The sequence below is a fragment of the Numida meleagris genome, chromosome 19, assembly GCF_002078875.1.
Source record: "Numida meleagris isolate 19003 breed g44 Domestic line chromosome 19, NumMel1.0, whole genome shotgun sequence".
In the NCBI taxonomy this organism is placed as follows: domain Eukaryota; kingdom Metazoa; phylum Chordata; class Aves; order Galliformes; family Numididae; genus Numida; species Numida meleagris.
Genome location: NC_034427.1, coordinates 5,186,042 through 5,212,308, shown reverse-complemented (window position 1 = coordinate 5,212,308; position 26,267 = coordinate 5,186,042). Strand labels below are relative to the sequence as shown.

Sequence of the window (26,267 nt, the reverse complement as noted above, 5' to 3'; positions counted from 1 at the left end):
GGAACACCAGTTGTGACCGGTCATCAGTTGGATTTAACTCTGCTCACCACCACTCTGGGCCCATCCCTCCAGCCAGTTTTTTTACTCAGCAAAGAATGTACCTGTGCAAGCCACAGGCTGCCAACTTCCCATGGAGAATGCTGTTGGAGACAGTGCCAAAAACTTTGCTGAAGTCTAGGTAGACTACGTCAACAGCCATCCCCACATCTGCCAAGTGGAAGCCCATCCCAATCTGATGTGCCTGTGTTTTGGCCATGAAGGGCAGCTGGGAATTCACCCCTGCGAATGTTGCCTTCTGCACCCCTCCTTCAGGGCTCAGCCCAGTTCAAAGGAGATGCTCCTAATTAACCATAAGGACAGCTCTGAAGTCCTCAGGCTTTGGGATCTATCTCAGTCTTGGGTGAGGGGCACGCTGACCGATTTGGTGTGAAATCTCAGCTTCACCGGAGCCTGGAGTTGCTGATGAGCATGGTCTGGGCAGTACCAGGATGCCGACATCTCCCTGCCAGATGAAACGACAGTAGGGATGCTTTGGAGGAGTCATTTTAAAAACGTCGGTCCTGAAGAAAATGCTTAGGTGACAATTTAGCTGTGTGTTCCCTTCAAAAGTTCACAAATAAAAGTGTGAGAGGTCGGCTTGGGTTTTGTTATAGTGTAAAAGATGGAGATCAAATCTTCTGACCTCTAAGTCAGCAAGACAACTCCCTTCCGTGATCCAGGAGGAGGAAGCAGGCTCCTGATGTGTTTGACCGCTGCGTGACTCTGGAAATGCAAGAAGCTGTCAAAATTCTCCTTCCTGCCCTGCCAGGGTTGGCACCAGGGCAGCCTTGCTTTGCTGCACTTGGTGAAGAGCAGAACTTATTCCCTGCATTGCTCTCGTCTGAGCCCAGGGGTGCCAGGCAGGTCTCAGCCCCAGACTCACCCCACTCCATCCTGCGTGGGGATGTCCCAGCTGCCACCTCTGCATGTGGCAGCTGGAGGACTCTATGAGCCACAGACTGGGACACATGGACGTGCCTGAGGAACCCTGCTATGTGCATCAGCCCTAAAAGCACTGGTGCACATCCTTGCCGAGACTGTGAACCCAGTGATTTATCTCTTTTCTTTCCCTCGGTGCACATTAAAATGAGTTTGCCGGCGCTGCTGCTGCCTCCAGCTGAATGCGTGTGCTTCTTGGCTCCCCGCACACTGCTCTCTGCAGATGCCGTGTGCTTTGGCAGCCAGGCCAGTCTGGGCTGCAGGATATTACGCCTGGCAGGGACACAAACCCCTCCAGTTCCTGGAATTCGGATTGTCTCGCAGAGTGCTGATTAAGCAGCACTTTCTCTCTGCACCCAGGGCAAACCCCCCGTTGTCCCCAAGCAGGGCTGCTAGCGGCTCTGCTCCTGCACGGCAGCAGGAGTGCAGCAGGTCCACCTCCCCAGGCCATCAAATCAATGCACATCAAATCAGAGAAACAAGAGCTGTTTCCTCAAATGCACAGCTTTGCAGCCCATGGCACTGGATGAGCATTCACTATGCAAGGCTCTGTCTTCTGTGAAGTAATAAATCACTGAGAAAGCCTCTGCGTGAAGCAGCTGTGATGCCCTTCCTAGGCTGGCTGCCATGTCAGATGTGGAGGCTGGCTCCACAGGATGCAGGTTGGAACACACCTCCAGCACATATCTCCCACTACCCTCAAGAGCTGCTCTACAGGAGAGCGAATTCCACAAAAGCTTGAGCACGGGCAAAAATGTGCACAGGGGAATATTCCAGTAGAGCCCTAGAGCAGGGAGAGGCTGCACTGGTACGCACACCTCTGCTATTCCCACTCCACGTGTGGGTGTGGTGCTCCTCGAGCTCCCATGTCCCTTGGGTTGCAGTGTGGTTTGCTGGGGATGCTCAGCCTGTGCCAGGCTTCTTGGCTTGCTGCTCTACCACTGTGATTCTCGGCAGGTGTGCACCTGTGTTGGGAAGGCTTAGAGCATCCCCCGTTGCAGGGATCCAGTGTTGCTGTGAACAAGCACAGCAGCCACCGAACTATGGTCCCAGATGCATCTTTTTCTCATCCTTTTCTTCTGCCTGAGCTGCATCTTCCCCCGGCACACAGTGGTCTCAGTGCTGGCAGGGACTGCAGCAGCCCCAGGGTCGCTCCCATATAGCAGTGGGGTGAGGAGTCACATTGGCAACCAGCAATCACTCCGCCAGCCTTTGGGAGCAATGCTAGGGATGCTATGGGAAAACACACCTGCTGCTGCAGGATGGGCTGTGCAGGACAGCGGCCAGCGGGGACACGTGCGCCCCAGTGACAGGGTCACCAGCATCTCACCCCAGGAAGGCACACATCTGTCACCAGCGTGCACAACACCAGGGTCCCCCTGGTCCCCCCCTCTGCTGGGGAAAAACCCCTCTGTGCCTGAAGGGTTTCCTGTCCACAGCTCCCCATCCACACCCAATGGGGGATATGAGCAGGGGGACACATCCCAGGGAACATTTCCTTGTAGATATCTTATTTTAAAAAGAGCAACAAACAACAACCACCACTGAAGCAAGCAGCTTTCCTGCCTGCCTGTGCACCAAGCATTGCTCTGCTGGCTTCTCTCTCCAGCAGCGCGTGGGGCTCAGCAGCGGCTGCGTGTGCAAGAGGCGTGCACCGAGAGCCGGCTATAAACCGCCCGGCAGAGCTCTCCCCAAACCTCAGCACATTCCCGGGGGGACGAGTTAGGATGCAGCTTCTGCGTCACGCTGCCACGGGCTGCCCGCCTCGGCGGGGTTAAATCTCTCGCACACGTGTCCGGCGCAGGTTGTTTGCAAAGATTGGTGCCGGGCTCGGCTGCGCTCGGCTCCGTGCTCCAGGTACGTGGGGTGAGAGCGGGAGCGCGTGGGGATGCGATGGCTGAAGGACGAGCAGATTCCAGCGTTTCCCCTTTTTTGTTGTTGTTGCTATCCTGCTGCTCTGGTGGTTTATTTTTCTTCCCCCCAAGAGAAGGTCTTAATAGGATTTATCGCTGTTTTAAAACTTGCTGGGTGTTTTTTTTATATATCTGCGCTTTCCGTTTTGTGCTGGGGATTTTCTCACCATCCGAATGTTGGGGGGGACGGGGCAGGCTCCCAGCGTGCCCCTCCGGAGCCCCGTGCTGCAGGTAGGTGGGATGGCTGAAAACTGGGGCAGATCCTGCACTGATTTCTCTTAAAAGAAACAAGAGAAGGAATTCCGCAGACGTCTCCCTCCTGCTCGCAGTGTTACTGCACCAAGCGAGCGGGAGCTGCAGGTTATCAGAGCTTCATTTAAAACACTTCTTTTGGAAAGGACAAAGGAAACAATAGGAGTTGGACTTGATGATCCTTATGGGTCCCTTCCAATTTGGAATATTCTACAATTCTATGAGTTCCCTCTTATTTGGGACAATGGGATTTGCACGAGCGATGCAAAGCTAAGTAGTGCAGGTCATGTTTTCTCTTCCAGCACCGCACTCCGGGAGCAGGGACAGGAGATCCACGCTGCAATGCCGCTGCTGCACTTGCACCTCTGCTTCACCAGCGTGCTCTGCTGGCTGGCCCACGAGTCCAGCTCCTTGGTGCTGCCCAATGCCACCGAGCTCCTGTCCCCTCCTAGCAGCACAAGGATGGGTCCAGCTCCAGGTGCAGGGATGCCGCGGAGCCGCCGCCGCCGGTACCTGTCCCCCCGCGACATGAGTGCCATCCTGGACTACCACAACCAGGTGCGGGCGCAGGTGTCCCCCCCCGCTGCCAACATGGAGTACATGGTGAGTGTGCATCGTCCGTGCACGTTGTATTGTGGCTCAGTGCCCGTCCTGGGGATATTATGCATCCCAGCTGTGGGGCAGAGCGCTGCATGCCCAGAGCTTTCCCCCAGGAGAGAGGTGGGAGTGGATGCTGGGTGCGACCGCTGCATCTCATGCTAAAGCTGGGGCAGATGTGGGTCCCTTACCTCCCTGCCCCAGGGCTGGAAGTGGGGTTTTCCCACTGTCCCAGCAGTGCAGGGAGCTGTCGGCCCCACTCGTGCCTGCAGGTGTCCTGGGAGGCCCTGCAGCAGAGAGCAGAGCTGCTGGCATCACTGCAGTGCCCTCAGGCACCTGGGTGAGACTGGATCAGCTTCAAGCAGCCCGGAGCACCCCACCGTGCCCACCCTTCCTCCAGCATGGGCCATGAGGGGCCAGGAATTCCTGAGATCTCCTGGAGCTTCCATGCCTCCAGGATGTGCTTCGGGTGCCTCCATCCTGTGGAGCCAGGACAGCTGCTGGTCCAGGGACACATGCAACCCAGTGACAGTGTCACCAGCATCCCACCCCAGGAACGGACACCTCCACTGTCAGCTTGTCCCCCTGGTCTCCCCACTGCGCTGTTGGGGCAAAACCCCTGTGTGCCTGAGGGATCTGCTGCCCACAGCTCCCCATCCAGACCCTTTGGGAGATATGAACATGGGGACACTGTCCTGGGAATCTCTCCTTGTAGGTATCTCATTAAAAAAAAAAAAAAAAAAAAACAACAACAAAACAACAACCAGCAGCCACAGAGCAGCCTTCCTTCCTGCAAGCTCTGTGGCAGACACCCAGGGCATCCTAAATGCCTGCCTGCCAAATAACTCTCCGGGCATGGCTGTGGCTCATTCCCCACGTACTTCAGGATGGGTGAGGAAGCTTTAAATAATGCATGAAGGAAGCAGCTGTCCCAGAAGAGGAGCAGCGCCTCGGTGCCCCTCTGAACACAAGGAGCGGGTTTCTCCTCTTGCCTCCCCCCAACAGCCCAAATCCCCCCTGCCCTTCCCCTTTCCCCCGCCAGGTGTGGGATGAGCGGCTGGCCAGGGCGGCGGAGGCATGGGCTGCACGGTGCGTGTGGGACCACGGCCCCCCCCAGCTGATGAAGTATGTGGGGCAGAACCTCTCCATCCACTCGGGCAGGTAAGGGTGGGCTGGGGAGCTGGGTCCCACCATGCAGCCCCACGCTCAGCCTCTAGCCTCGGGCGCAGTGTTCCTGGGGCGGGATGCCCACTGACACCACAGCCTTCCCGTGGCAGGTACCGCTCCGTGGTGGACATGGTGAGGTCGTGGCACCACGAGCAGCAGCACTACTCCTTCCCGCACCCCCGCGAGTGCAACCCCCGCTGTCCCTCCAAGTGCAGCGGCTCTGTCTGCAGCCACTACACCCAGGTAAGAGCCCCGGCCCCTGGCTCCCCACTAAGCGGGGGGGTCTGGGTCCCTATTTAGGGTGGGTGGGCAGCAGCACTGCAGTCCTCTGGCAGAGGATGGGGCTCCCCAGGGCAAATGCACCTCAGGGGACCTCACGGCACGTGGGGCTGCCACTCCACTCCCTGGACACGCATTCCTCCTCAGGGAGCAGATCTTGCTTCCCTCTGCATCGATCCCTGCAGTTCGGTCCAAGAGCATTTTTCCCTCCTTTTCTCCTCATTATCCCACTAACACCTCAGAGGCTGTGAAGAGAAAAAAACCAAACAGCCCCTTCGCGCCTTGGCCGGCCATGAATCATCTCCTGCGTGACACAGTGGCTTTTTAGCGCTGCCCGGCTCCATGAATGCCCCCCTTCATCCCACGGCACCTCCAGCCAGAGCTGGAAGCCTCTCCCTGCCCCCCTGCCTCGGGCCGACCCCTCTGGTGTTTGCACGAGTGTCTGGAGCACAGCTGTGCCCGGGGCTGTCTGGGCCACAAATGGGCAAAATGCATGTTTATAGCAAGAAACTCAGCCTCCAGCGGCTTTAGGAGGGGCCCTCCTCCTTTGGGTCTCCTCGGGAGGGGTTTCACGTCCCTGCATCCCAGCTGGCAGCGCTGCAGGGACAGCTCTGGGGATGCGTTAGGGTGAGCGGGAGACATGACCCGGACTCGGCTGCTCCTTTAACTCAGGCAGCTCATCATGGCATACTGAGGCCACAGAACAGGGACACTGAGAAGTGGGTGTTCGAGCAGCGCAGGGGTGGGCATGGCACCGCACCCCGGCAGCTTGGGCCTGGTTCACCCCCTGGGCCTGGTGGAGTTTGCCCCCCGGACCCAGCGGGGCTGACCACGCCGTGTCCCACGCAGATGGTGTGGGCCTCCTCCAACAGGCTGGGCTGCGCGCTGCAGGCCTGCAGCAACGTGCAGGTTTGGAGCAGCACGTGGCGCCGGGCCGTCCTGCTTGTCTGCAACTACGCCATCAAGTAAGTGGGCGCGGGCGGCCGGCCCGGCTTGGTGCTGCCCAGGGTGATGCTCCTTCTCCTCTCCTCTCTTCCCAGGGGCAATTGGATCGGGGAAGCGCCGTACAAGATAGGGAGGCCGTGCTCAGCCTGCCCGCCCACCTACGGAGGAGTCTGCTCCAACAACATGTGCTTCACAGGACTCAAATCCAACCAAGTGAGCTGGTTTTAGGGCAGCGGCAGCGCTCCACGTCCCCTCACTACACCCCATGGGGACGGGGGCAGCAGGATTATTTATGGCACCACGACGCTTTTGTCCCCCGGCCCTCCCCGTGCTGCTTTAGGCTTTAGGCAGGACGCAGAGCCTGCTTTGGCCCCAGTGCTGCCACTCTGGGGGCTCTTTTTGGACACCCCCTGGGACCGCTACCATCTCCAGTTGCTTCACACCTGGGGAGCACTGGGGGTGCTGGGGGCACATGGGGCTGGTGGGGCCCTGCTGCGCAGGGCTGAGTGGGAGCTGTGCAGTGACCAAACTGTCCCTTTGGGACGAGCGACTGGAACTCAGTGTGCCACCTCTGCATGTGCCCCCCCCAGATGTGCCCCCCCACCCAATAAAGCACTCTGGAGACCCAAGTGCTCATGTCTGTCCTTCCTTGCTAAGCCCTTGTAACGTGGAGCCACGTGCTGTGTTCTGGGGTAACCCCAAATAGCAGAAGGGTGCAGGAGCCCTCAGCAGGGCTGTGAGCGTGCGAGATGCTGAGCGCTTTGCTCCATCGTGTGGGAGAAGCCAGCAATGCTGGGACACCGGGCACTGCAGGGACACTGGTGCTAAAAAGCCACGGCGTTATGGCTCAGGACTGTGCCCTGCCCACAGTGCTGGGGCTGGCAAGAGATGGGGCAGGCAGGGTCCTCTGAGGTGCCACCAGCTATCCCCATCTGCCAGTGCCTTGGATTTCTTCCAGACTTGCCTTTCCCACACTGCTGTGAAGGGCTTCAGCCTGGCCTGGAGGAAACAACAGGGCTCAGACACAGCCTGGGCTGCTGTGGGGGCAGAGCAATGTTCCCAGACTGGCAGAGATAGCTCAGGGTAGGCACTCTGGTGAGCTCAGAGAGTCCTGCTCCTGTAGTGTGCATCTCAGGAGGAAAGACACCAAGCAGCATGCTCCCACGAAAGCCCCCCAAAGCTCTCTGCAGGGCTCTGCCCCAATCTGGGGTCTGCATCTACACACCTGGTGAGCAGGAGGTCCTCAGGCACCCTCCTGGTGGTGCGGTCCAGCAGGGAGCACGGATGTCCATGGGTCACTGGGGACCATTGCAGGTCCCCTCACAAACCCCACAAATGCAGCCAGCTTGCCCCGCTGCTCCCTGAGCACAAGCAGATTATCATGCAAGCACCATCAGAAACAGAGGGGGAGGATTCATGGAGTGGAGATGGGGAGGGAGCTGCAAATGCCCCATGCCAGCCCCGTGCTCTGGGTACCACCCTGCATCTCATTGCTCCCCATCCGCAAGTACCTCCCCGGTTTTTCACTGAGAGGACAAGCCCTGAGCCCCGTCACTTGGCTGGGCTCTGCCCCAGCCTGCCCCAGCCCAGCTCAGCTCATCCCCAGCCTGGGGCCACGTGTTTTCACCCCTGCCTGCCTTTCTTCTCCATTGCATTCAGTGCCCACAAACCCCGCAGTGCCCAGGCACAGCAATGCCAAAGCTCATCCCGTCCTCCCCGTGGCAAACCCCAGCCTCCGCTGCCCCAGCCTTGGCACCGGCTGCAAGCAGGAGCCCCGAAAGAGTACAGTAAAAGCCATGTTTGAGTTTCTAGCTTGGCAGCAGTTACTATAGCTACAGCAACAGCACCTTGCAGATTGGTTTCCATAAGAGCTTGGTTACTATTTAACATCTCCACCCACATTAGCCCTGATTAAGCGAATCAATAAGATAACAAGAGAGGCAGGTTTTCTCGCCCTGCCTCTCCGCGCACTCTCCTGCCTTCACCTAGTTCCTTAGAAATACATTTTTATTTATTTATTTTAATTTTTTTTTTTTTTTTAATTCCTACACTTCCTCTGCTTTTCACCCCAAGTCCCCATAGCGGTAGCCGGCGAGACATGGTCAATGTAAGCACCCAGCTAAGCGCTAAGATGGAGGCTCCATATGGTGAGTACAGCGATCCCACCGCCCGCGCTGCCGCCCGGCTGCTGGGGGAGCGGGGCTGCCAGGGGACAGCGGCACCCGGCCCCACTGCCCCGCCGCCCACGGCTCCGCCACGTGCAAAGTGTGAGACGGAGGCAGAAAAAGGGTCCTTTTTTTCTTGCGTGTATGTATGGATAGAGAGATGTATTTTTTCTCTTTCGCTCTGCTTGGCTTGAAGAAGGAAGGTGCTGGAGGGAGCGGAGAGAGGCTGACTTGCTTGCAGAGGGGCTGCTTGCCCCGGATAAGGAGTGGGTTCTCAGCACAAGTCCTGCAGTCTGCAGGTGTGCTGCCCCAGGTCACAAAGCTAGCCTGGAGGCAAAGACTGCGTGTTCTGCAGTGTGCCCTGGCTGTGGGAGCAGGGATGTTGCCCACCAGTGCTGCTGGCCGGTGCAAGGGGAAGGGATGGGGTGATGCTGAGCAGGGCTCCAAGCAGGGATTTTAGTGCCTGAGCAAATGGCAGCCTTGAGGCTCTGTGGTGCAAGGCACCAGGCAGCACGCTCTGCCCCGGGTGCCAGGGCAGCCCCAGGCTGCTGCTCTTGCTTGCTGGGCCGGATGCCAACTGCCAACAAATGCACGTGGACACTAGGGGACAGAACCCCCTGCCAAGGTTGTCATCACCCTGCTGTTACCCCCTGGGTTCAAAAGCGCCTGTGCTGCAGCTTCTCTGGGAGGTGAGGGGCCAGGGCTGGTACAGTCCTGTGTGGCCTGGGAATCCCAGACCCCAGTGTGCAGGGCGAGGACCCAAGAGATGAGGTCTCATACTTACAGTGCTCTCTATCGCATCTCCAGGATTCTATTATCGCATCCCTGTGGCTCTCTTAGCACTTCCTTGTGGCTCTCTACCACATCCCCACAGCTTTCCATCACATCTCTATGCCACTCCATCACACCACCTTGCCTCTCCTTGCTCTACTTTGGCATTCTGCTCCTCTTCTTCCTTGCTCTATGCCCGTCCCAAGCACACAGCCCCACCAGCGTGTGCTGCAGAAGCAGCCTCAAGGGGCCTGGCAGTTCTCCCAGGTCACCTCCCCATGCTTTGCTCATGGCTGTGTTTCAGGTGCTGGTGCCTCTGGTTCCAGCCCAAGGATGCTTAGCCACACTCCTTGCATCTCCAAAGCGAAGACTGGGGATGTCCTTGCTTCAGGGACAGCCCTAGCTCAGCCCCATGCTGGAGCCCATGCAGTGGGGGGCCCATGTTTCATTGCCCCTGGACTTCAGGTCTCTCCAGATTGCTTTGCTTTTGGGCTCAAAATTCTCCCATTTCAACACACAGCTCCATGGTGGCACATCACTGTTCAACACTTCAGTGATCCATGGCCCACTGCAATGGAAATGCGTAGGAATTGCACAGGATATGCAATAGCATCCCTGGGTTGAACTGGGCTGAGCATGGTGTGGAGAGCTACAGGGAACAGGAGAAATGTAACAGTTGTGAAGCCCTTTGGTTTGCTCAATTTTACCATGTTGCTCATTTATTTATAAGTTCTCGGCATGCAGGACCTCTGGGGCTGCTGTCGTCCTACAGGAGCCAGCAGCAGGCTGGGAGCTGTCACATAAAAGCAGGCTCAGAAAAATGCTCAGCTTTCTGTCTGGTTGGTGCAGCTGGTGATGATGTGTCCAGCTGGTGCTGCTTTGGCAATGTGCGAGGTGACACGCGACGAAGGCTGTGAGTGAGTGAAATGAAGGCTGGGTGCCTGTGGGAGATGCAGGGGCTCTGCCCCTGGGGTCACAGCAGAATGGGATGCTGATGCTCATTTCAGCAGAAGGGGAGGCACAAGGGACATGGATGTCACAGCCGTGGGATGTGGCAGCACTGTGTGAAGTGGCAGGGTCCGGGTGTCCCCAAACTGAAGTGTCACCTGCCCTGTGGTACAGAGCCATCCACGACGCTGCAGCAAGCAACGGCCCCTGCAGACTGCTGATCCTAAGGGAGCTGAACAAGCTGTTGGATCACTTTTAATTAAGTGGTGTCATCCGTTTGCTTCTGGCTCTGGATGAGCAGCTGTATGCCAGCCCTGGCACACTGGTGATCTCAAACACGGGCAGGCACACAATGCCAATGTGAATTCTGCTGGGGATCAGACTGAGGGACAGCCATGGGGTGAGCCGGGCGCTGTGGCGGCTTGGGAAGGAACGCTGCACATCCCACCTGCACCCTCTCCCCATCTGTTTTGGTGCGCAAACAAAGGCGTGCTCCGTGCAGACACAGCTCGCACGTCTGTCCCGGGGCTGGGCTGCCGAGCTGGGGCCTCAAGAGGGGGAGACAGAAAAATAATAATAAAAGAGAAAGACAGGCCTCCCAGGCTGCAGCAAGAGGAGACTCAGACTGTTGGCAGAAGGAGGGGAGTCCTCATAAACTGAACGGGTGAAAAAGTTATCCAAATAGAGGGGGAGGAAGGGCTGGCGGGGCTGGGGCATGTTCAGCATCCTCACCAGCACCCGCCAGGGGCTGCAGGACGGAGAGAGGGGTGTGGGGATGCTCAGGATGCAGCCACCCTTCTCTCTGCTTTTATCCTCCCGATGAGGATACCAGGGCAATTGCCCTGAACCCTAGCGCAGCCAGCACCGCTCCGCACTTTGGGAGCAGCTCCCAGCGCCAGGGATGCCCTGCCCTGGTGGTTTCAGCAGGCAGCAGCGCATAATCGGGTCGAGCTCAGCAAAGCAGCTTTGGAAACCAGCTGAAAAATGCGAGACGTCAGAGCTGCTCAGGCATTTCGGTCAGATGTGGTGAATAGTTTCAGCTGAAGAGCATAAAAGCAGGCAGAATTTCTAAATATTTTTGCTTTTCCACGTGAAGTAACTACTTTTCATTGCAAAATGAATTTCATTTTTTATAAGCTTCCATTAGATATGACCCAAACTGAGCATTTTCCCCCTTGAATTCACGTCAGCTACTTCTTAATACCTCTGTTTAATTCTTGTCCATTGCATGAGGGCTGCAGGGTCTGGGGGGCGCTGGGACCACTTTTGGCTTGCGGTGACCGTAATGTCAGTGCTGGGGGTCGGCATTTACAGGGATCAGAAGCAGCCAAGCAGGATCTCGCAGCATCCAGCAACGAGAACTGGTAGGGAGCAAAAGGGATCATCAGTGGGCTGCCTTGGTTGGATCCAGAGAGCTGTTTGCTGGAGCTTGGTGGAGGTTTCTTTGGGCACGGCAGAGCTGGGGATGCTCCCAGTGCACCGAGCAGTGCCACTTCCTCTGCTCCTGGGCAGCAGCACACCTTGCCCTCAGCTTTGCTTGAGAACATGACAGTATTTTCTATGTGTGGCAAGGAGAACAGAAGCACGGCTGTACAGCGATATTTGCAGCAGGAGCAGGGCCAGAAGCACTGGGGTAATTCATAGGGCAGAGACAAGGGTTTGTGGAGGGAAAGAGGGAGCATCTGGAAGTGTCAGGGTTAGAACATGGCAAAACGCTGCAAAAAAAAAGCCATCGACAACTGTGTTTGGGCTCCTTCACTGTTTGCTTTCCTCAAATATTCAAGCAAACAAGTTTCCTGGCAGAAGTATTTGTGGAAATAACAAATGTTGCAGGATTTGCATAGAAGGGAAACTTCAAGGCAGTGGCTGTATCGTGAAGCCAGATCTGATGGCTCAGCTCACCGGCACCAGGCAGAGGCACCACACACCACATTCCCTCCAAGCTCCTGATCTCAGCCAGGTCCCAGGAGCAATTACTCCCAGGAATGGCTCATGTCCAAGCTTCAGCCTGAGTGTCAACAGAAATCACCCAGGAAATCCCCTCAGGGAAAGCAAGCCTGAAAAAATAATGATGTGCTTGAGAAGATGCTCCAAAGCTTCACGAGAAGCAGCTTCCTGCAGAGCTGTGTCTGTGGAAAGGCACCAGCTGAGGAGTGAAACCTCCAAAAAGCTGTGGGTCTGCGTGGCCAGACCAGAGTTCCCATCCCAAAATGCTGCAGCCACTAGAGGGACTCTGGCTGCATCCCGTGGGACCAGGAGCCCCTGTGCCAGGGTGGGTGGGGACGATGGCCATGGGTCCTTGGAGCTCCCAGCACACAGCATGGGCACAGCCAGTGCTGGCATCTCCCGTGGGATGAGGAGTGGAGGTGGGGAACACGTGACAGCACAGGTCACCATGCATAGGACATATCCAGGACAATGCTTCGGGAGCTCCGACACCTCCTCCGGGCATCCAAGCCTCTTTTCACACCAGTTGTCATCACAGCCCTGCAAGGTCTCTCCCCTCACCTTGCTCATTCCCTCCCAGCTGGGCAGTGCGCAGGTCTCCCAGCTCCTTCCTCACAGCTTTGACCACATATATCCCCAAACTCCTCTGCAGGCTGGGTGGCTCAGCACCCGGCACCGAGCGTGGGTGCCCAAACCCCCCAGCACAGGACCAAGGGGTAGCTTTCACCTGGCTCTGCACAGCAAAGCTGTCCCAGCCATGGGCGTGTGCAAGATTTTATAGGTGATAACCTCTGGGAAAGTGGGAAACGCGGGGAGAGCTGTACACTCAACTTCCTGGCATGGCCCAACGCTCTGCTTAAGAGAGCCAATGTCAACAGATAGCCCTGAAGGAAGGAGCAAAACCAAACACATGGGCACTTCTCAGAACAAGAGCTGTAAAACCTGCGCAAACCTGAACAAGTGGCACAACGCTCTTTTTATGTGGTCAGAATCAATAGTCGAGCCCACTCAACATGTTTGCCGACACATACAACAACAGCCACCGCGCCGCATTTATGGCCCAGCGCCCGTAACGGAGCCTGCGGGGCTCAGCTCCGCGTGCCACGCTTGGCCGTCTCCCTCCCTTGTCTGCTCCGATGGGATGCTCGGAATCCTGCCGCACGGCAGAACCTCGGTGCCCCATGAAGAACCCACGGCCCAGCCGAGCTCAGGGGGTGGTGGGGCGGAGGAGGCGGTGGCTTTGCCACACAAGGACATCCTGGTGGAAGCCGAGGCGGGCGCTGCCGCGGGTGTGTGCTGGTGACTGCCACCATCTGGGAGAAACCTCTGTGTACTCGGGTGTGTCCCTGTTCCAGGCGTTGAACAGTGGTGTGGAAACAGATGGGTGAAGGGAGGTGTCACGGGGTTACCTGCAGTTCAGCCCCGGCCCTGCCTCCAGGCAGCGTGTGTGGCTGCTCCGGGCCCATGTCCATCACCGTGGGGCAGGGTGCCTGCTGGGCTGGGGTCACAGAATCACAGAGGTTGGAAAGACCCCTAAGATCCCCAAGTCCAACCCCAACCCACCCCACCATCCCCTCTAACCCACATCCATCAGTGCCACATGCCCACAGTCCTCCAGGGATGGTGACTCCTCTACCACCCTGGGCAGCCTGTGCCACTGCATCACCACTCTTTCTGAAAATAAATTTATCCAAATATCCAACCTCGCTGCTCCCCTGCAGGGGCTCCGGCCGCCCCTCCCAGCCCCGCATCTCCTATCGAGTGCACTCCTGAAACCTCAAAGCCAAACTGAATCCGCCTCCTGCCTCCAGACAGCACCTTCTGTTTGAACCAAAGTGTCATTCCCAGTCCACAGCTCACCAGGAGCCTCTGGGCAGCTCCTGGCAGCTGTGTGCGATCCCAATGAACTCAGAAGAGCCCCAGGCAACCCAGGATGAGAGTAGAGACTCGCAGATGTGGGACAGGGACAATCTAGTAAGGATTTGGCCCTCTGGACTTGTACCTTTGAGATGGCACTGAATGGGCTTAGGGTTTGGGTTTTCATGTCATTTGGCAGTTGGGAAATCCCTTTTTGCTCAGCCACGGTGCAAGGCACAAGCAGGGATCACGGCAGCTGAAAGCTCAGGTTGACTGGGACACGCAATCCTAGATTCCCCATCAAGGGGAGCTGGGTGAACCAATCTGCACAGCTTCTCACCAAACCTCAGCCCCGAGAGCTTTCCAGGTCCCAGTTCTTTGGGTGAGGACTGGGGCAGCACAGGGCAGCAGAGCTCCTGCAGTGCTGACACGGGGGCAGTTTGAATCTTAGGATTCGGTGCCCTGCAAGCACAGAGCTGAAGGCTGCCAGAGATGGGGGCACCCCATGTGCAGCCCCCACCCTCCAGCCCGCTCTGCCTCCGCACCTCCCCATGGAGCGCCGTGCCCGCGCGGCTGGGAGCTGACACAGAGGTTGTTTCTCAAGGATATCGGGTTATGGGTATTTATATAGAAACATTTTAAAGTGAAAGCTCCCAGCCTCTCCCCACAGAGCCAGACCCGCTCCTGCTGTTAAACGCGCCCAGGCACATTTTCAATCCAGCCTCCAAAGCTGCACGCAGGATCAGGCACTCCTGCACACAGAAACACGGCTGCAGGCCAGAGCCCGGGGCGAGGGCACCTCAGCAAGGTGGCCCAGGAAGCCCCGAGCATTGCTGTGGGCTCCAGGAGCGGAGCACAGACCCAGAGCCACCTTATAATTCCCCTGCGGGCAGCGGCCAGAACCCTTTAAAACCTGCAGCTCTGCGGCACAAACTCCCGCTCCCCATCAAATCTCATTGTGACCAGCATTAAGGGATTAGCCGATCCCACACCAGCTCCCTCTCGGGCATGGCTCTCGCCCCGCAGCCCGCCGGGGGCTCGCCAGCCGCACGGCCCTGCACGAGGCCGAGACTCTTTAGCTCTGCCCGCGGAGCTGAGCGCTGGAAGATGAATGGCAGCAGATGCCACCTGCTCCGGGCAACACCAGGTACCCGCACGCCGGCCCTGTGCTTTGTGCCCCACCATCCAGGGGGACATCGGTGCTGTGGAGTGGGGGGAGAGCAGAGGTGGCGAGCAGGCCGCCTGCAGCTTATTCTGGGGTGCTGCTATTTGGGCAATTCCTCGCAAGCAGGGTTTGCGCTCGCGGCGGCTGCGTGTCCCAAGCCACCGTGCCATGGGATGGGCTCCGTGTGCTGGGGGAGGCACGCAGTGGGAGCTGCTCCCGGCACGTACCTGCAGCCTGCATCAGCTGGTGGTTGATTTAGAAAAGCTTATGGCTTTGGCATCCCGTGATACGTTTACTAGAAATGGTTTATTTCCTCAAATGATGTCGTTTATGGTCATAATATATTTTAATTTCTTTATGGCTGAAGAGGCCAATGGCACCGGGCCATGCAGGAGTGTTAAGGGACAAATAATAACGTTATTCTCTCTTGGAGACATAGGTCGAATACTTAAAGCGGAATTAGCAGTTTGCCGTGCTGCTCGTTAGCAGTGGGTGCTGCCGTGCCCCGGCCTTGTGGCATTGGGGACTGCTGAGATGAGCAATCCCCTCCCTTGGCTGCCCCCTATGCGACACAACTTGCACATTGAGCGTTCAGACACGGCCATACCTTGTGTGCTGGCTTTTATTTCCGCGGCAGTAAGCAGGAGCGTTGGGAAGGTGACTGCTGTGGTGTCCATGGGCTGCAGGTGCCACCAGTGAGCTCCTGCTGGTGGCTGCTCCTGTTTGCTCCTCTGGCCGTTGTTCTGTCAGAAGTCTGAGGACATTGGGGACAATCCAGGTTATTCAGTCACGCTCCTGTAGAGAAAGAAGCGTTTTGCACCAAGTTGTTTCCTTTTGACTCCAGAAACTAGAAGCTCTCAAATTTTAACTCACCACCACCTATACCTCTTCTAACTCAGATCCGACCACTGCTCCCAGCTCTGGCAGCCCTCACCCTTCCCAGCGCTGCCTCCCTTCAGACACACCTGGCCCTTTCCCGACATGTTCCCCTAGAAGGAGGGCAGCTCGGGCACCCAGCTCCATCGGGTTCAGCACGATGCTTCTCACCCTGAGCAGCTCTGAGCTGGGACTGCCTGTCCTCTGAGGACATGGGGTCAGAGCTCCCCTGCACTGCCCAGCTGCTGCCTGAGCTCTCCCGTCAGACCCGGAGCAGCTCTGCAGCTGTTTGCCCTAATTCCATGAGCTAACGAAGGCCAATCCTGCGAGCCCCAGCGGTGCCTGGAGGTCACCAGCAGGCACCTATGAAATTCACCTTTGCAAAAAGATTTAAAAAATTCAAAAAGAAAAAAAAAAAGAGAAAGAAAAAGAAAAAAAAAAGGTAAAACTTGTTGTGTAACCTTTGTTGATTTTGGCTGTTCTCCTCAGCCTATTTCTCCACCAGCTGGAACGACCCCAGGCTGTTACACGTGTATAAAGAACATCAGGTATCAAGTCAATGAAACAGAGGGCCATGGCAGAGCACAGAGCCCTGCGGGAAACCTGGCAGCAAGCGTGCTCTCCAGCACTGCTGCTTCTTCCCCACGCCTTCTGTTCCCCTACAGATTGGGGCTGAAACTGGCAGATTTGAGCTGAGCATCTGCTGACACACAGTGAATCTGGAACATCACATGGCAGCTCCGCTCTGGAGCTTTTCCTGACTTCTTCCCAGATAGGCAGCAGCCTTGCGGGAAAGCTTCTGGGCTTCCATTCAGTCCCATTTGGGATTCAGTGCAATGCTGAGAGATGATAGGGCTTCAGGCAGGGCAGCAGGGATTGGAGGTGGAAGCTGTGACTTGGGCCGAGCTGCAGACTGCGGTGTGATGGAACAGGGTGAATGTAATGGTTCCTCTTCCTTGCTTGTTCTCACGGTGCGATTTTGCATAAAAACACAGCAGCCAGATTTTCAGAGTCACAAGCACGCACTTGTGGCTCCCAGCACACCGACGCTGTTCTCGAGGGCTGCAATGTAGCCAGAGTGACTGCAAATACAAACCAGCTAGGCAAATGCTCCGACGTTTCTGAGCACAGCTGCCATCCTGAGAACAGCTCAGACTTTCTTTGTTTCCACTGTCCTTGCAGAACAACAGCTCCCAGGAGTAACAGCAATTACTTCCTCAAGTTCAGACCTTTGTTAGTCAGCACAATAAACCCCTTTCTGATCCCGGGATGAAAGGCACGCACAGTGTTATTGCTGAAGCAGTGTATGCCGAAACGATTTGTCAGTCCCCATGTTCACAGCAGCTATTTATTTCAGCTCCGTTAATGGCCTCCAGCTCCAACATCCATCCCAGCTTCAGCTGGAGCGAGTGCATGTCGCTTTGGGAGAGGATTTCGAGCGGAGCCATCTGCCTCCTTTGGGGTGTTTATTCCACATGTCCAAAAATGGCCTTGATTCACCGTGCGGTGATCATAGGATCATAGCACAGCTTGGGTTGGAAGGGACCTCAAGGATCATCAAGTTCCAACCCCCAGCCCCCAGTGATTTAATGGCCTGGGTTGTTCTGGTTGGTTTGGGCGCTTCCACAAATTTCGGCACTGGTGAGGAATGTCCTGAGGTCGTCTCCATCCGTCTCCATCCTCCAGAGCGGTGCTGATCTCCAATCAGCATCCATCCCACAGCCACCGCAGCTTCAGCGCTGGGGAAAAGAAAACACCAAGAGTCATGTGCCATAGGGCAGGGAGATAAAGCGCCTGCAGCCCCTGCACGCCCCGCGGAGCTGCTTACGAACACACCGACAACGCTGCTCCATGAGTCACACCGCTCCGAGGCAGAAGGCAAAGGGGGTTTGGCAGCGTGGCCTAAGTAGCCCTGTTTACAGAAAGTCTGACAAAACACGAGCCCTTGGCTTTATCTTTCCCATTTGGAAATAGCCACAGAGCAAATATACTTAAGGCACGAAGGCAGGGGGATTCATATTGACTTTAGAAAAAGCTGTTCTTTAAAAACAGGAAAAACCCTCATCCGCGAGGTGTGCGCATGGGTGCTGGATCCAAAAGTCCTGCACGGGGTTACAGCCGGCCCGCTAATCTGTGCCATTTCTGTGTGAACAAGTCATGCAGTAAACTGCTCTCTGTTAATTTTTTAATGCAGAATAAACAGGTCAAGAAATGATTAGCATGAGAATAAGTTGAGCTTAATCAGGAGAATCGGAAAAGATGAGAGGGACGAGGCAAACCGGGGTTATCAGTTAACCATATGGAGCAGTTCTGCCTCCGAGAGCGTCCTCCTTCTGAAGCTGCCTACCTTTCCCTTCCCTAATTTAAATGATGAGCTAAAATTGCTGGTATAAGCACAATGGAAGCCCTTGTTTCACCTTCTCATTTTCTATGGCTGCCCAAACGGATTGCAGGCGATAAGGCTCCTACCTGGTTGCTGCAGATGGCCGTTCCCATTCCGCCTTCAGGAAGGAAGCTGCTGAAGTCAGGGCTGCGAGGCACAAAATCCACGTTCAGCACGTCGGAGCGCGCTGCTCTGGTGCAGATGTGGTGGAGCGATCCTGGCAGAGCGGAGACACGCGTGGGCAAGGGGAAACGCAGCCCTCGGGACTGCTTGGAGTGGAGTTTGGTCAGTGGTCGGAGATCTATATTCTCAGATAGGCAGGACTTTGTCCACAAACTGGAATTTGAAATTTCAAAGGGGAGTTTAAAAAAAAAAAAAAAAAAAAAAGCAGAAGGGACCTTTGCATTTGTGGAGATGACTGTGCCGGTGACGTTCCCCTGGGACTGTTGTTCCTTGTCTGGTTCCTTGGCTTCGTGCTTCCCCACCCGCTTGCTTGGCGGAATGGCGGTGGGCTGCAAAGCCCGGGCCTTGTTCGTAGCTTTCCTGTGCTAGGGATGCTCGAGATCCAATGAGACAAAGCCCTGGGCAGCCCCTGCTGCTCTCAGCAGGCCCCGCATGGTGCGGGAGGTTGCGTAGAGACTCCTGAGGTCCCTTCCAGCCTGAATCGTCCCATAGCACTCCGTTGTGGAGGAGCCCTGTGAGAGGCTCACCCACCTGAGACCAGCGTCTAGCGAGCATGGCACCCAATGGTATCCGTACCATAAACACTCTATTAAATAATCTATTCCTGATTCTCGTTTACTGATAAGCACAGATCTTATTTTCAGGGAATTCCCTTTTGCTTTGGATTAATTTGCCAAAGATATAAAGTGGAATTAGTGTCATGAGGTGCTGTAGTGGAAAAAGACAGAAGAATTTATTGCTCAGCTGATAAAAATCAACTCATCACTTAGCACAGAAGGCTGCACGCCCTGGGGCTGTAATGGCTCCTCTGCAGCCATCTCCTGGCATAGCTGGAGGGCACAGAAAATGCCTCCATCCTAAAGCAGCTGCGGCACATCGTGGTCCTATTAACTACTATAGGGTGCGGTGACATTGGCAAGCTGTCCCCAGAAGCCACCGTGCGGGGATGTGGGACGAGGGCTCCCAGCAGCCCAGTTTCCAGGCAGGGTCCCTGTGCCATGAGCCCATCCCCAGGGCAAAGGAAGTGCACGGCGTCCTTCACCCTGGAGCTGAGACAGGGGTTTTGTGATGGGGCACCAGTAGCAAGAAAATGACAGCCCACACAAACCCACAGATGGAAAGCTCTGTGTCCCAGCCTCGTGAGCCACCTAATGCTCCCCAAACTTCCCCGCTCCTTATCTGCCCCTCCTGCACACAGTGACTTTCCGTCTTCTGTTCCTGTCCCTCTTAATCCTTCCCGCCCTAGGAGCAAATGGCCTTATTTTGTCAGCAGGCTATTGAAGCAAAAGGGTTGTTTTGCTGAACGGAGAAAAACGGGCCATGCTTTTATGGTATTTTACTAGACACTGTGGCAAATCCTGCACATATTTGACCAAGTGTCTGTAGCATTTATCTAATCAAAGGGATCACTGTGGCCTGAGCAGGGCTGGGACGGAGGTCCCTGGGATGAGGCCACCGCGGGGCTGTGCTCTGCCTCACCACCTCCGCTCTGCTGCACATCATTACAATGATTTTTGGCTCAGGGTTGTTGCTTCCAAAAGGAAGAACCACTGACCACGTGAACACAGAGGGGCTATTTTCCCTGCAGAAAAGGATCACCTACTGCCAGCCCCAAATAAGAAATCAGGAGCTTTCCCTTGCTCTCTGCTTTGTTCCTGCAGATGTGTAGCCTTAAGGTAAAAGCGCTCTTTGGAAGTGGTACGTGATGCTTTTGGGAGGCAAGGGCTGCTTGAACAATCCCCAGCACTCCTAAACGTGAGCAGCAAGTCATTGCACCAACAGCACGTACCGCTGCGGGGCCAGGGACCTCGGGGCCATACTGTGGCTAGGAGGGCTCGGGGAGCCAGGGCTGTGCTGGTGCTCTGGGAGGCACAAACACAAGCAAGTTTGGAGCCCAAACTGGCAGCGCGTGGACTCGGTCACCTGGTGCCGATTGTGAAATCAAGGGGATGTTTTCAATGCAGAGGGAGCTGATGCTGAATCATTAATTGCTTGTTTTCCCGTGCCATCCAGCCGACGCCATTGGGTAATCAATTAAATCTTGCATTGTCATGTGGTGCAAATTGCACTGAAACTTGTCAGCCCTGCAAAGCAGAGGGCCCAGAGAACTCCTGGGCAGGCAGGAGGGCAGCAGGAGCCCGGCTGCTTGCTGCTGCTCGGTGGGGTTCTGACACGAGGCCCCAGTGATGCCAGCAGGCGTGATGCAGCAGAGAGCTCTGCTGGGCTGAATTAATAGAAGGAAAAATCATGCTGCAGGAGTCAAGCCCTGCTGCGCCATAAAACACCCAATGAAACTTTTAAGAGGCCAAAGCCAGGCTGGGGTGTGCTCAGCAGCGAGCAGCCCATTGCCAGGACAATGCAGCCTGGCCGTGCCCAGCACAGCCCGCCAGCCCCGCTCGTCCCCTCACTGTCCCCTCCATTGCGTGCCTGGTACTCAGACAAACCCTCACCCCTAAGGTTGTTTGGGCACAGCTCAGGAGCGGGACCCGTTTATAGGGCATTCAGCCCCTGTAAAACTGGGTTTATAGGGAAGTAAAATGAGTCCTACGTTGTTACTTTGCATAGCAACGTGTAAATCGCAATGTGGGTGCTGACCTTCCCTGGGAGGGAAAGGGAGAGGAAGGGAAATGCTTTGGGAGGGAGGGAGCGAGAGAAGGAGGGATCGGGGAGTGAAAGCAAAAAGGGGAACGCAGAGACAGGAGTGGGGCACAGCCTTGTTCCCCAGGCAGGGATTTTTGTGCCTTCCCACCGCAGGCGCAGCCCAGCACCAAGGTCAACAGCCCCACAAAGGTGTTCCCTGAGCAGCCAGTGCTTCTCCCCGCGTGTTCCTGGGAGCTGGGATCAGCACAGCTCCTCGAGATGCAATCATAAACAGTCAACAAGAATCACTGCTGCTCCACCAAAAAAAAAAAAAAAAAAAGCCAACAGCCATGCAGCGTTAGCAGTGGGTGAGATGATTAAAGATTAACCCCCTGCCTCCACCCCTCTGAGGAGTATAGGCCTTGAGGCTCAGCAAATCCTTTCAGAGAAATATTTGAAATAAAAGACAACAGATAGGGGACGCAGCGAAGGCAGAGAGAGGCAGTAGGGCCAATAGCCTCGGACAAGGGAATCGGCGCGATCTGGCCCGTGTTTGCCCATGATAATGCGCCTTTCCAAAGCCCTGATAGACATGGAGATGGCCGATTATAGCGCGGCGCTGGACCCGGCGTACACCACCCTGGAGTTTGAGAACATGCAGGTGCTGGCCATGGGCAGCGGTAAGTCCGCTCCGGCGGCGATGGGACGAGCCGGGCTGCAGGGGGACGCGTCCCCAGGGTGGTCACTGAATGGCTTGGGGAGGGCTGGGGGCACGGCGGGGGTCCTGCTGCCTCCAGAGGGAAAGCGAGGTGGCACAGCGATGCCCTGGCGCCTCAGGGATGGGAGTCGTGGTCCTCAGCAGTCCTCAGCCTGAGCTGAGGGCAGAGGGGTCTCACCACTCCCAGGCTCCCACAGAAAGGAAAAAAAGAACCAAAAAGTGCCAATTAAACACTGCCTATGGCTCACCAGAAAGCCAGCCCTGTCCCTGTAGCTAGCTAGCTGTAGCTAGATCTTCCCAAAAGCAGAAAGCTTCTTAGAGCCTGGCCAGGGTGCAATCATCCCAAAATGCCACCCAAGGGCTGCCCCAGGCAGGGCTGCTCTGAAGCTGTGGCCCCGTGGTGCTGCCATGCGGGGGGAAGCACGGGGTCTGCAGAGCTGCGGGGCCAGGGACTGGCCCCGGCTGGAAGGGAGCCAGCAGCCCTGGGGGGAGGGAGATGGGCCCCCTCAGCAAGGTGGGATCACACTGAACCCACAGGATTTGCAGTAGTGGCCCACTCGTTTGGGGACCAAGGATTCCGCTTGATCAAATGCCCAGTGATAACAGAAGATTCCTCTCCAAGTCCCCCTAAAGTCTCTCTAAATATGTGGTTAATGACTAAACTGAGCACGCTGCAGAAAGTGACCCCCAGGCCCTTTTTCCCCCCCTCTCCATGTCACCCCTTTCCCGCTGGGCTGTGCAAGCAGTACAGCTTTCCCCACGATGCAACTCCGCTCCCCACGGAGCTGAAGCTGCACATCCCCCTGCCCAGGGCTGGCCCTACCCACCCCAAAGCCACCCCTTAGCCCCACCAGCGAGCAGCAGGACATTGGGATGAGGCACAGCTCTGCTCCCAGCAGGGAGAAGCCAGGGGAGCTGCCCTGCACGGAGGCTGTGAGCTGGGCTCCACAAGGTCTGGGGGTTCTTACAGGACGAGCTCAGGCACAGCGCTGCATCCTGCAGCCTACGGGCAGATGAGCCAGCTGGGTTATGGGGCACTGGCTCTGCTCTGCCTGTGCCCAGTGCCTGGTGGGGGGCAGGTCCCACACAAATTAACTATAACTCCAAATGAATGGCCATTAAACTCACTTCACCACAGCAGCCAGGAGTCCACGTTTCTGGCATTATAGAAATAAGCTTAACTGGAAAGTTATCCATTAAGAAATAATTCCATTTTTGGTCAGCTCTTAGACCAGGTGTGATTTCTTTGGTAATGGTGCCAATTTCTTCTTCACCTGTTTGCAGCATGATACACACGCTACTAGGAGGGATTTATGTCACACAGACAGATGAGCACTGTGACTGGAGGTGGATTGGCTCTGTTTTCCTCTCTGTTGCAAAGTGCTATGTCTAGATGGAACTGAAAACCTAACTTTCTTCCTGGAACAAGCGTCATCCAGCTGAACCCTCGGGATGCACTCAGGGGAAGGATCTGGGAGGCAAGCGGCTCGCTGTGCCCTGCAGGAGTGAAGGACACACAGCCCGGTGCTGAGGAGCAGAGGAAGGAGCTTCCTGAGCTGGCACAGGAACACAGCTCCTCAGCCCTGCGGTACAGCAGGGTGTGCCAGGCCCAGAGAGAGCAAACTGTGACTCAGGAGAGCAATTGAGGAGGGACATGAGGAATTAGAAAGAATGCAGGCAGGGAAAGGAAAGCTGCTGCCAGAGCCGGGGGAGATGCCCTGCATGAGCTCATTGCGGGGATCACAGCATGCATTCCAGGTCACCTGTACCCACACACCTGCACCAAGGGACAGCATGAGGAGGCTGAGTACCTCCTGCTGCAGAGCCCACTACAACCCATTCCTTCCTAAACAAAAGCTGAAGTTGAAGCCCTACACCTGATATATTACCTTAGCCCTCTCCAACACACAGGCCCCAGCCAGCAAAGGCAGCCCCCCATCCTGGGACCAACCCTTTCTGAGCACCGGGCCCTTTGCAGCCCCTCTCTGGTGGGTGCCAGGTGTGAGCAGCTGTGGCCCTCCTGAGTAAGCATTAACTGTGTCTCTGACAAAGCCAGGGGGCTGTGGGCAGGGAGAAGGTGAGAGGGGAGATGAGGAGCACAGAGCTGTTCCCCATAGCCCTGGGGAGGTCAGTGCTCACCCCTCAAAGCGACTGCCAGGCCCTCAGAAGTGCAAGGTGAACGTTCTCTGGGAGCTCCGTTGGTTGTGCAATGCCCACCTCTGTGCTGTGGGATGCAGGCTGGGTCATGAGCAGTGCCTGAAAGGTCCTCTTAGTGGCTCTGTCATGCTCTGAGACTCTGCTGGCCTGCTGATCTCCACTACTGGACTTTGAGGGGGCTGCTGGGATAGATGTGCTCAGGTATTAAAGTCTCAGAAGGTTTCTGTGGCTTTGTAGATCCTAGGTATCATTTGCAAATGGGATTTCCACTGAGGCCCATGCTGATATAAGAAAATGTGCTTGGGAGGGGACAATTAGATCAACTGAATAACGAGCTGATCCCTTCAGCCTTGAGGTTTGTTTGGCTTGCTGGAGGGGTGTTAGTGTAGGGCTTGTATGGTTTTGAACCTTTCAGGTGTTCTCTCCTACAGAGGCTGCTGCAATTCCCCACCCTCTCAAAAACACACGACACATGCCAGTTCCCTTACAGCTTGTAAGGACTGCAGGGTGCATCTCATGTCCCATACTCTGGAAGATACCCAGCATACAGCCTCCTCCACATTACAGTTTCCCTTTTCCCTTTCTGGGTTGGCTCGATCAGTCCTTTCTTGCACAGTTAGTATTTGCCCACGAGTTTTCCAGCTGAAGCCATTTGCAATTGTTGTGCACCGAAAGCCTCCTTCACTTGAAGCCCCTTTCAGGGCTGTAACACCAACACCTTGCTAACAAACCAGCAGCTCACCCCGAGCTGTAAAACCTCAGCTCTAACTGCACCAACTCGTTCTCTGGCCATGCTGCAGAGGCCCAAAGCATCTGCAAATCCCCCAGGAATTTTGGCTGTGCTTTGTGACAGCTGCAAATGGGTTTCTGTGTAGCCTGAAGGCATTGCTGGAGTCATGCCTTTGGGAAGAGCTGCTGCTCGCCCTGGCACACCAGCAGCGTTAGCACATTCAAGATGCAATGACTTAGGACACCCAGAGCACCCACCACTTCTTATGAACTGCTGCAGCTGCCTGGTTCTTCGGAAAATCACTGGAAAAGGAGTTAGGAGATGTTAGCTGTCTGTCTCACTGTGTTCTTGCTGTGTCCTTTCCCAAGCAGACACATCTCCATCAGAAGCAGCCAACCTCAATAGCTCCAGCAGCATCGGGGTGAGTGCACTGTGTGCCATCTGTGGGGACCGTGCCACGGGGAAGCACTACGGAGCTTCCAGCTGCGATGGCTGCAAAGGCTTCTTCAGGAGGAGTGTGAGGAAGAACCACATGTACTCCTGCAGGTAAGGACAGAGGGGGACAAAACAGCTCCCAGCAGCTGTGCAGCAAAGCTGAGTGCTGCAGCATGGCCCTTCATCCTCTCTGTATCCTTCACTGTCTTCTCTGACCTCATCCCCTGGCTGGGAAGGGCCAGAGGCACGGAACAGCTCTTGCTCTGACACTTCTCTTGCAACACGTTGGTAATGCAGTGTGCCCATCTCTGCGTGTCCCTGTGTGACTGGATGGGACAAGCACATTGCTCGTGCCACTCACACACTGTACCTTGTGCTGCTAGCACAAGGCCCTCGGCTCTGCCAGCGACTGTGACATGCTGCTTGCTGCTCTGAGCAGCTGAGAATGAGAGGTTTGCAGTGGAAATCAAGGAATCCGCAGCTCAGAGTGTCAGAATCACTCTGGCTTTTTGTGTGACCCACTCCTGACAGCCACTTGGTGAGTGTGAGCAGCAAGATCACTCTAAAAATCTGAGCGATAGAAGCTCCAGACTTAGCAGTGCACGTGAAGCATATGGTTGCTTGCAACCCGGGGCTGTTTAGGCTGTGTGCCCAGGGAACCCCCTCCCCACAGCTCCAGTGGAATAAAGCCAGGGTGCCCAGTTCTCCTGACACAGACCTTTTATGACAGTGCTTTAAGAGCTGCTTTCTGGCATCCATTTGGGCAAGTCTTAGCTTGGGTCTCTCAAAAGGGTGCTACACACAAGCCTTTTCAGAGCTACAGAAATCTGCATGGCTGGGAGCCCTTTTGCAGATCTATATGCCTTTGTCTTTGCAAGCTTGATCAATCAGCAGCAAATTAGAGCGTATTTGCAAGTGAAATTCATGCTGCAAATGGCTACCAGGCTTATGCTGCATACAGCAGATCAGTGTAACACACCGTCATCTGCGATCGATGTGGTGATACAAGTGGGCAGGGAAGGAGCTGGGTGCTTGCCATCTCCTCTCTGAAGCACAGGCAGCTCAGAGCTGTTTGTGTGCCAGCGATGCCATCCAGAGGTCAGCAGGAACCTCCCAGAGCCAACACTGCCTTGGAGAGATGTGGGGACTTCAGCCCACTTCTGCCCCTCTTCTCCCTTCCCTTCCCTTCCCTTCCCTTCCCTTCCCTTCCCTTCCCTTCCC

At 56.0% G+C, this 26,267-nt stretch overlaps 2 protein-coding genes and 1 long non-coding RNA gene across 6 annotated transcripts in view; 2 read left to right on the top strand and 1 right to left on the bottom strand.

The window, feature by feature from the left end:
* Positions 1,077-6,916, top strand: R3HDML (R3H domain containing like). Of its 2 annotated transcripts, XM_021417074.1 has the most exons (6): positions 1,078-2,835; positions 3,446-3,746; positions 4,783-4,901; positions 5,018-5,150; positions 6,036-6,151; positions 6,227-6,482. In XM_021417074.1, exons 2-6 carry the CDS (start codon positions 3,486-3,488, stop codon positions 6,357-6,359), a joined length of 762 nt encoding a protein of 253 aa, XP_021272749.1. In that variant the 5' UTR covers positions 1,078-2,835; positions 3,446-3,485; the 3' UTR covers positions 6,360-6,482. The 2 variants fall into 2 exon arrangements, with proteins under 2 accessions (XP_021272748.1, XP_021272749.1); XM_021417073.1 differs by lacking the exon at positions 6,036-6,151 and having other exon boundaries at positions 1,077-2,835; positions 6,227-6,916.
* Positions 8,050-26,267, top strand: part of HNF4A (hepatocyte nuclear factor 4 alpha) — a 30,063-nt gene continuing 11,845 nt past the window's right edge. The window contains exons 1-2 of one of the 3 annotated variants that reach the window (XM_021416504.1): positions 8,050-8,278; positions 24,980-25,157. In XM_021416504.1, the coding sequence (XP_021272179.1) occupies positions 8,230-8,278; positions 24,980-25,157 (227 nt within the window). In that variant the 5' untranslated portion in view covers positions 8,050-8,229. Of the gene's footprint in view, positions 8,279-21,388; positions 21,687-24,979; positions 25,158-26,267 lie in introns of those variants that run through there. The other 2 variants (XM_021416505.1, XM_021416506.1) reach the window with 2 other exon arrangements.
* Positions 8,364-26,267, bottom strand: part of LOC110408092 — a 34,375-nt gene continuing 16,471 nt past the window's right edge. The window contains exons 2-3 of the long non-coding RNA XR_002444154.1: positions 15,592-15,779; positions 8,364-11,376 (exon numbers count right to left, since the gene is read on the bottom strand). This is a non-coding gene — a long non-coding RNA (uncharacterized LOC110408092). The remainder of the gene's footprint in view (positions 11,377-15,591; positions 15,780-26,267) is intronic.